We start from the raw sequence: 9,744 nt of genomic DNA, 5'->3' as shown, positions 1-9,744 counted from the left end.
ATGTGTGAGAAGGAAAAAAATACCGGATATTTGGGTACAACACGTCCTACAGTAGATATTCAACTAGCTAGGGATATCATCACTGAATATTTCGGTTTGACATCTCTAGAGATAATAGAACTAGAGTCATCTGGTGACAGGAATTTTAAAGTTTCCACTCAAAAGGAGGATATCCAAGTTGTCTACATTCTAAAAGTGGTGAACAGTCATGAATCCATTCCGTTCTTCCATGAAGCTATTGGATCTATTATGGATCATCTACTTCAGAATGGGTTCGTTACTTCAAAAATAATTCCAACTAAGGATGGGAAGTCGTTTCTGCGCCTACCGCTCCCGACTAGCTCAGGTTAGTAGATTTTATTACGCCATTATACCTGTATCTTAGGATGACCAACAAAATTGGAATAATTGCTTAGAAGCGTGTTGCAATACTATCTAATGGATATATAGTGTTATATTACATGATAATATATAGAGATTCTATTTAGTCATGGCACCTGGTATGTTCTTTTAGCAACGGTACGATGATTATTACCATGATCATTATCATAATACCGTTGCTAAAGGAACAAGGGCACCTGGTAAGTGAATATTTAGACTTATTAACCAAGTTTGAGACTTTTTTTCCACTTTAGGAGGTAGTATCATTTTAACGCCTCGGTAGTGACACGAATTTAATAAATTAGTTTTTGTGGACTTGCAGGAACCACAGACATCTGACTGACACACATCCTCGACACACATAAAAAGTTTAGGAAACCTCCATTCAATAGTGTGTTTGTTACAGGGAAATCAGAGCTGTGTTTAGTAAAACTGCTGATCTATTTACCTGGTCAACCTCTCAGATCTTTATCCACCAACTCTAGCACCCAGTTTGAACTGGGACAACTTCTCGCCGAGTTCCATTTCACCCTGAAGGTACGTTGATATTTTCAGGGAGATATCTTGGCTTGTAATCAAGATGGCACCATGGCAAGGGAGTTTCTGTGAATCATTAGGCGAAACTTCCGAGTAGAGCCAAAGAATTGTTAGAAGGGAGCTCACAGGCAATATTAAAATGCTAAGAAATTTGAAAAATTTGGGAGGGGGTGACAAAGCTGGGCAAACCTTGATTCGGGATTGGGGGAGGGAGTCCATGAAGAAACTTAACCCTATTCCCAATTGTACCCCCACTTTATTTTCAACAAATCCAAATGTCTACCTTTTTCTCCAAAATATGTGTCAGAATGCACAAAATCAATTCAGTTTTTCTACAATTTTCTTGAGAGAACCTATGAGACGCTCTATGAGAGGCTTGCGACTATGACACCACCACAGAGTAGCAAATATTTGAAATCAGCCTTAGGAGTTGTCCCCAAATTAGTCAGTCTGTTCCCTATTTGTCTCGGAAGGCTGGCGCCGCTGACGTACCCCTGAGACCACAAAAATAGATGGGTGTAGGAGGAGATATACTCTCGCCTTAACACCAAAATAGAATATAAGTTGTATAGTTATACACAGTCGGTGGTATGTCTAACCGAGTATTTTTCCAAACTTCGGTGAGGAATAATCGATTCAAAAGAAATTACATGTTGTAGAATACAGGAGTATGGATACTATATTACGTCGTCAATTTACACATTAAGGGACTAAAAGGAAAATGATCTTTTTTTCAGGATTTCCCACCTGCTGGTCTGAGTGTGGACCCGAACAATCCCTGGGGTGCAGAAAATCCACTAGTTGTTTTGAAATATTTAACTCCATCTTTGGTAAGAAACATACAAAGCGTGATTGTTCTACTTATCTCTTTATCGGTTCCTTATTATTCGTCCAAATACAGTAAGATTTTTGGCTATATTTCCAACCCCCTCTGCACGATTGACTGAATTATCTGGCGTACAATCCAATCAAATCCTTTCATTCCGCCATATAAGAAAGAATGGTATTGCAGTCTTGTTCTTAGACGAAGTTCGTAATAATAACATTGTGACCATACCATGTTACCTACCATGTTCCTTTAGCAACGGTACGATGATTATTCACATCTAATCGTTATCATCGTACCGATGCTAAAGGAACATGGTTACCTACTCTCGTCCATACATTGTACCACTTTGTTTCTTTTTTGCCCCAATGTAAACTCGATTTTTGCGTGTTTATGATCCACGACTATCACTTTACTTTTAATTTTTCAGAGTGAAGAAATTATTGAAATTGTTACAAAGATTTCAAAAACTCTTCATCGCACCCTGCATGATCCTACAGCCAATTTAACTAAAGGTTTGTATTTTAGATGTTGGAGAGAGGGTTGAGTGGTTTCCCTGGGCATTGAGTGTATCCTACTCTTCCTGTATCAGTCTCTTCAAGTTAAAAAGAAATGAACATCAGGATCGTCTCTTCGGAGCGTCCTAAATTATTACATCTTTTCGTTGGGGAAGGAGGATATTATCCTAAACGCTGCTTGAGGAACACCTTAATCATATCCGAAAGATAATGTCCCTGTGCCACAGGAACTGCATGTCTGGTAACTGATACGTCAACTACAACTGGCTGTGTAGTTGTTTCGTATGGTCCATGTGTCAAATAGAAGTTTGTTTGGTTTTTTTTTCAGGTGTCATCCATGGCGATATAAGAGATCTGAACATCATAATTAATCAAGAGCACCCGACTTCAGAAATCAAACAGAAGTATGGTATGATTGATTTTAACGATTTGTGTTACTCTTTCATCATCTTGGACGTTGGTTGGTTGATCGCCGATCAGTTGCTGGCATACACCGAACAGGCGCTCCAAAAAGAATGTAGGCCTACAGGTGGCACATTTCCGAAGGATTCAACAGAAGACATGACTCAGATAGGAAACGACAACCTTCCAAAAAATGTAAATGGCGACGAGATGCAGAAAGATTCATCTGGAGACACGATTAGTAAAGAACCTAATGGCAAAACGCTTCAAAAAAATCAGTTTCAAACTGATAACATTATTGTAAAAGATCCCAATGGAGAACAGCTTCGGAAAAAGCATAATGGCGATACAATCAGGAAAGAGCCAAACAATAATTTCCAAAATGTAGGCCTACAAAATGATGGCAAGCTGAGGAAAGATGTGATAGAATTCCAACTAAACAACTTTCTTGACGACAAGAATTACTATGATTTGATCACAACCGCAGTTCACGGAGATGCCTTGATAGATATCACACTTCAGATCTTACAAGGCTACTTGTCAATTACTGAGTTATCGCCCTTGGATCTGTCAGCTCTCTATTGGTCAATTGGAGGTAGTTTTAGCCAGAACCTGGTTCTCTGTGAATACAACAAAATCCACCAGCCTGGGAATCCATTCGCTGCCGAGGCTTCCAGAAATTCCGACATTTTAATTCAAGAATGGGATAAAATTAATCCAGAAACATTTTTAGAGAGAGTTTCAAACTTGTCTCATTAAACTATTGAGAAACAGATAGCCACCTATCTAGTATCCCGGAAGTGAATGCAGGGTATTGATGCGATTGTACACTACCGAATACAGCCAGTTACAGTCCTCAATGACTTGCGCTTCCAAATTTTAAGTTTGTCTGTCGAGGGATATGGGCTGTATTCACTAGCGAACTATCAAATCAAATCGCTGCATTCAAGTACAAGACGCAGTTCGTAATACCTTTGCATTGTGTTGCATAGGTTTTCGCCGTTTTAACTTGTATTTGATTCCATTTTGAAAAAGGCGACCACACGGAGAGTTTTATCGTTTCAAACTCATGTGCAATCCCAAAAAGCGTGAACGCCGGGTCTTTGCGAATGCGCCTCGTAAAATGCCCAGTTTTACTTTCTATATTTCTAATTTCTGCTGTATCAATTATCACAAAACATCGTGCCTCACCGGTCATCATCCAGTCCATAGATTGGGTCAGTGTGTCGGACCAAAATGGAATGGAAATAAATAGAACTAGCCCTGAATTCCCGTTTGTTTTCATTATTTCCAGCTAACTTTTCAAATCTTATATGATATATACCAATTGTTGTCAATGTGCTTTCAGAAATAAAATAGATTATCAGAAAACATAATTTTCACTTTTAATATTATTAATAATATTCATTACAAATAATTTCAACATCTAATCATCAAATTTAATTTTCTTGCCCTGAAAAGCCGAAAGGGCACCTTGTTCCTGCTTCCGCTTAAGACTGGCAGCCCAGGAGGGGTGAACATTTTCTGTCTGACTAGAACCTGAAACGAAATAGTGAGAAATTGGATCATACTAATACTTTTCTGATCAGTGCTTTATAACAATTTCTAGTGTAATTATATGTGCTAAAATTCAATTCACATGAAGACAAATTTCTGTATTTTGCAATGCCACTTTCCTAAAATTGAGCACCACAAGTTGGTGCTTTGGGTAATTATTTTTTCAATGTTAGATCACTCTTGATTGGACTGGCCACTACTACTCCACAAGCAACCAAAACTGAGAGTCAGTGGCAGTTTTCAGACACTACTAGACTCGAATTGGCACCACAGATTTGTTAAACACAGCCTTATTCAAATTGCAGTACAAAAGCTGGCAAAATCAATGAAGAAGACCTACAATAAGTCCAAAAATCATTCCATGTCATCTCACCTTTATTAAACTGGCCCTTATTTTGTTGTTGATATTTCCCAGGTTTATTGTGAGGCTGACGATTTTTAGAATCTTTTTTCTCTTGTTGTTTCTTTTTACTGTTCATTTCTCTGGACACAAAAAAAGAACTCATATTATGTACAAAGTAATAATTAAAGTTGCATGGAATAAGTTTTTATTATATGAATATATTTTCTGAAACATCTATAAGTAACACCATATTATGAGCCCTTATCAGTAAATCATATTTGACACAAGTTCAAGATAAAATAAGCTGAGGTTATATACTGTATAATTGTCAATATAGTTTGCCAGCAGTCAGCACTTATAATGCCTAATTAATTAATCATTGAACCATAGTGCACTGATGATAAAGTACATAGCTGATACACTCTAGAAAGCATACAGGAAGTCCTGTTATTCAAATACAAGAACAGCAGAATCCCTGGTATCCCTCCATCTCCGTCTGCCGAATTTGCCATACTTGTCAGTCATATCAAAGTTTAGTTGCCCTTACTTAATTTCAGCTTCTAACAGCACTTCAGAATTTCTTTATGGTCACATGCCACCAAAACAAATAAAACATTGTCATTAAGAGATTTTCTCCCAGGCTCAAGTTTCTCAAAAAAACCTTGCAATCAATTTTCAACATAAGTGAGAAATTGTGCCATTTAAATTCCACACAAACATGCAACTTTCATGAAAATTACAGTGATTTCTTACCTTTTTATCTGTATTTCTAACTTTTTTCTTTCTCTGTCTACGACAGGTCTAGTCCTTGGTCCTCCACCTAAAGATTTCACAAACGAACTTTCAATTAACGAACGCCCATAACCCTTAATTTCTTCTTTATCATCTTCACGAATCAAATCTTTCTCATTATTATCATCATCTTCATCATCATCAAATTCATCCCCATCATTTTCAAAAAAATCATTTTTTTGTCGTCTTTTCTTGACTTCGGGAATATTTTTGTTAAACGATGGTCTAAAATCACAGCCAATACCAAAATTGTCCCAATCAATTTTTCGAACGACCATGTCATTATTTTTCTTAATCACAAACTCATCGTCACTATCGTTTGTCTTGAAACTTTTTGTAATTTTTGAAGTATCTTTCACAGGTTTTTCTTTTACTATTTTCTTTTTGTTTTTTTCAACAGTTGACTTCTCAAGAACATTTTGTGAGGAAAGTTTTTGAGAACTTTTTGGAATCTTAGATTCAGGAAGAGCCTTAGTGTTTATTCCACTGTCATCACTATGAAGCTCACTGTCAGAATCCGTGCTTTCAGAATCGTAAGTTTTGTCAATCTTATTAGTCACTTGAGTGTCTGGAATGGCCGCAGATTCTTCACTTGTATCGCTATCTTTACTGTCACTGGCAACAGAGCCCCCATCACATGTCACGTCCTCCTTTTGCTCTCCTTTACGAATCACTGTATTGTCAACATCACTTTCATCTGAAGAGGAATCAGAACTTTGACTTCGTTCACTTGCACTATCCTTTGGATCTTTCAAAATGGTGGATTTTTTTGACTGACTGTTGGATAAATTTGAATTTTTTAGTTTATTCAACAATTTTGAATTCGACTTTTTATCCTGATCGAAAGACACATTCACTAGTTTTGACTCATTTTCAGGTTTTGAATTTGATGTTTCTGTATTATCGTCATTTTCAGAATCATTTTGAGCTACAATAGATCTAAATAATTTCCTTTTCTCAGGTTTTGGACCCTTCGTATCTTTTTTGGGTTCGGAGTCTTTCAAACTTTCAGATGTATCAGCTTTTTGAAATCTACGAGGTTTAGTTAAAACATGTTCGGAAATGGACTCCACCTTTTTAATTTTGTCTTTATCCCCTGAGAATTTCTTATCAATATATGTCTTCACAAGAGCCTCACTAGCTTTGATACGTTCTACACGATTTTCACTCGTAGCATGTTTATAACGTCGACCTGATTGTTTAGATAACATGAAGTCTCCTAGCTTCTCCCAATCTTTGTGGTTCGCCCGAAACGCCTTGACGTATTGCTGAACTTGAGGGTTTTCAGACACTCTAGTCATGGCTTTGATCTCAACTGGTATATCTTTCTAGAAATAAATGAGTTTGAAAGGTGAATAATAGATTATAAAATAAAATTATTAATTATTTCCTATTTATTCACAAGAGATAATCATGCTGCAGACACATGTTTTGGATACACAATCCTCATCAGGTTAAGCTGTTTTGAAATGGGGGTTAACCTTTTAATATTGAAGCTTTATCGGGGCAGTTTATATACTTGCTGAACATGCCAGTTCTCTGAAAATGATAAAGACTTCACAGTAGATCAAACGGAAAACTAACTAAACAAATCGTCACATGGACTGTCTGAACAGTTGACAAACCCATCAGCAAGTGTCTTAATTTGTAAATGGCCCATCTAGACAGCACTGCCCTTCAAGAAGATTATTATAGTGGAGCTCAAATTCAAAAGCAAACTTATTGGAAAAAGACCACAGATGCTGTTATAAGGAATTTAACTTGGTGACTGAGACCCATGCCTTTTTTGGACACTACTCTGTGAACTATTCCCCTACTGTTTGTACAGTAAATAAGAAAGAAAATATATCTACACTAACCTGAGAACTGAGATGAAAGAAGCTAGTCGTATTTCCTAGTGAATATTGAGCCAATTGTTCTAGCTCTAATGACTGAAATGATAGAGTCAGAGATTGTCCAAATCATGGGCTGGGGGAGAGAGGAGATGCAGAAGCACCCTTTTGTCCAAGGCTACACTAAATTAAGAGCTAGGGTTAGGTGATATAGATTTCAATATTACTCTGACACCAGGTTTGCAACCAAATGTTCAATAATGTATCAAATCCTTGATAAATGTAAGATACTATAATCTTCCCATCAAATATTTTTCGTCATCTTAAAGGGACAGATGTGCCACTTTTTTTACCAATTGTCAAAGCCATCAGTAATAGTGTTCGCAGCTCAGAGTCAAAATTTGAGCCTTCAAATCCATATGTGTCTGGAATTATACGACTCATCTTTTCTTAGGACATTGCCATAAATAGAAAAGATAGAAATTAAGTAATACAAGGATAGCAACTTAGGCTCAAGATCTCAACTAGAAGATGGTCCATGGCCCCACCTCTTAAAGCTGGGATGACACTAGCAATGGATAATTAATAAAAACATAAGGATATACAGATACTTGCCTTAATAGTATATATCTCATCTAACAATCTCTCAGCTTTATTTCTAGATTTCTCAACTTTCTCATCAGACCCTCTAAAATACAAAGTTACTTTATATAATTATGTGAATAGAATGCAATTTTAACCCAAATTCTCGCAATTCCCATCAAAATAAGTGTTTTATGACGTAACTATACCAATTGTCCTGAGATATTATTAGATAGTATTAGTGAATCAAGAAACGCTTAATTTCAATGGAATCAAGACAACCATGGACTTTCGACTAAAAATTGGAAATGTGCTTATCCATGCTACAAGTGTCCAGATAACGAATTAATTAGAAAACCTCTTTACAATCACTTTGCAGTAAATGGGTTTAGGGCTGCATTTGTGTCATCCTTGTGGTATAAGTTTCTATAAAAAAGGACTTTAAGTAAATCTGGAAAATTCACTTACTTTGTCTTTTTTAATCTTTGAATCTGTCTAACTATTTTCTGAATGGTTCTTGATTTGGCTTGTTTCACTATTGGTTTTAACTTCAATATCTGAAACAGACACAAAATCAAACTTTTTATGTATAAAATTAAAATAGTTAAACCATGATTAGACCATGATAAGTTCAGACCATTTGTTGGCATCAACACTGAAGCCAAAAGTAATTTCATCTTATTCAATCTTTCACAATGTTGAATTTATGTAAGGCTAAAAGAAAACAAGGATTTATATCACCAACATTATTTTTCAATATGATCTTAATCAGAAACAATACAATTTAACTGTGGTCTGTAGTCCTACGTTGCCATAAGTTCTTGAGGTAGACCTAACTTTAGGGGTTACTTCCCTTGAACAGATAACATTCTGAAAATAATTAAAATACAACGTTACCACATTATTGAGCTCCCTAACAGAAGCTGATGCCTCTTCCGCTACATCTAACGATCTCCCTGACAAATTTTCGTTTGTTTTTGTTGGCAAAGTATCCTGATTTTCGTGTTTTAAGTCGTTTGTTATCTTTTCTGTCTTCGCCATGCTGTCGGCTACCGTCAAATTGTGAAAAATTTGCATTGCTTTTGTATCGGAAAACGAAATAACATTTTCCTCTTTTTGAACGTTTGATATTCTTTAGATACTATGATCTTCACCATTCGACAATCCTCGGTAGTTTCCTCAAAGCCTAATTTGTGGCCGAGCGCTCACAGAAATTCCCTTTAGACCGTTTGTATTGTATCTTCACATGCCCAATCTTTTTAATGATCTTTGATGCTATGAACAGTTTTAATTCTCTAATACACTGCTTTATCACATTAAAGGGATAGATGCGCCATTTTTTTTTACCAATCGTACCTTAGTCTTAGAAACGGGAAGATTTTAGCTTAGTCAATCAATAATAGCGTTCACAGCTGACTGTCGAAATTTGACAAATCCATGTGTGTCCAGAAATATCTGCGTTTGAAAGTCGAGATGCAGTTTCTTAAGAAACAATATATATAATTTCCCTTGATATTCTAGACCAAAGACAGCTCGTTTCATGGTCATCTTAAAAAAAAGTAAGGTAAGTAAGGTAAGGTAGATTAAGGTCAAGGTTTAGGGTTTAGGTTTCGCGAAAGGAAAGGGAGGGCTTGATTCTCCCAAATGTACAGGCCAAGGTTGTAATAAATATTTTATTGAGAAATGGGAATAAAGGGTCTTTATTTTGGGTTTTCTTCTGATCTGATCTGAAATTATTAAAAATAAAGACTCGCCCGAGACGTATAGTACCTGTTAATTATTGATTGTTTTTTGTTTGCTATGAGATTTTCATTAAAGATTTTTTGATGACGTCTAATTGAAAATTGGAATGGGGCAAACCATGATGATTTAAGGGGTTTTGCAAATTGTGTTATGTTCAGGTCTAAAAACTGGATATAATAGATATGGAAACTTTGTGAGAGGGTTTCTTTCCACGCACTGGCTATCTAAGCC

The 9,744-nt window shown here is 36.2% G+C and overlaps 2 protein-coding genes across 2 annotated transcripts; one reads left to right on the top strand and one right to left on the bottom strand.

Annotated features, from left to right (window-relative positions):
* On the top strand, positions 1-3,423 carry LOTGIDRAFT_173240 (hypothetical protein; the record flags this gene model as incomplete). Its single annotated transcript, XM_009050706.1, has 5 exons — positions 1-346; positions 788-918; positions 1,656-1,748; positions 2,175-2,259; positions 2,591-3,423. 5 exons carry the CDS (start codon positions 1-3, stop codon positions 3,421-3,423), a joined length of 1,488 nt encoding a protein of 495 aa, XP_009048954.1.
* Positions 3,424-6,295: 2,872 nt separating this feature from the next.
* Positions 6,296-8,818, bottom strand: LOTGIDRAFT_238580 (hypothetical protein; the record flags this gene model as incomplete). Its single annotated transcript, XM_009050705.1, has 5 exons — positions 8,668-8,818; positions 8,239-8,327; positions 7,804-7,876; positions 7,216-7,287; positions 6,296-6,684 (listed from the first exon to the last, which is right to left on the bottom strand). Coding segments are annotated over exons 1-5 (765 nt in total), but the record flags the coding sequence as incomplete, so codon positions are not given.
* Between the last annotated feature and the right edge of the window lie 926 nt (positions 8,819-9,744).

The sequence above is a fragment of the Lottia gigantea genome, assembly GCF_000327385.1.
Source record: "Lottia gigantea unplaced genomic scaffold LOTGIsca_153, whole genome shotgun sequence".
Lineage (NCBI taxonomy): Eukaryota > Metazoa > Mollusca > Gastropoda > Lottiidae > Lottia > Lottia gigantea.
This window is presented reverse-complemented; position numbering and strand designations above follow the sequence as displayed.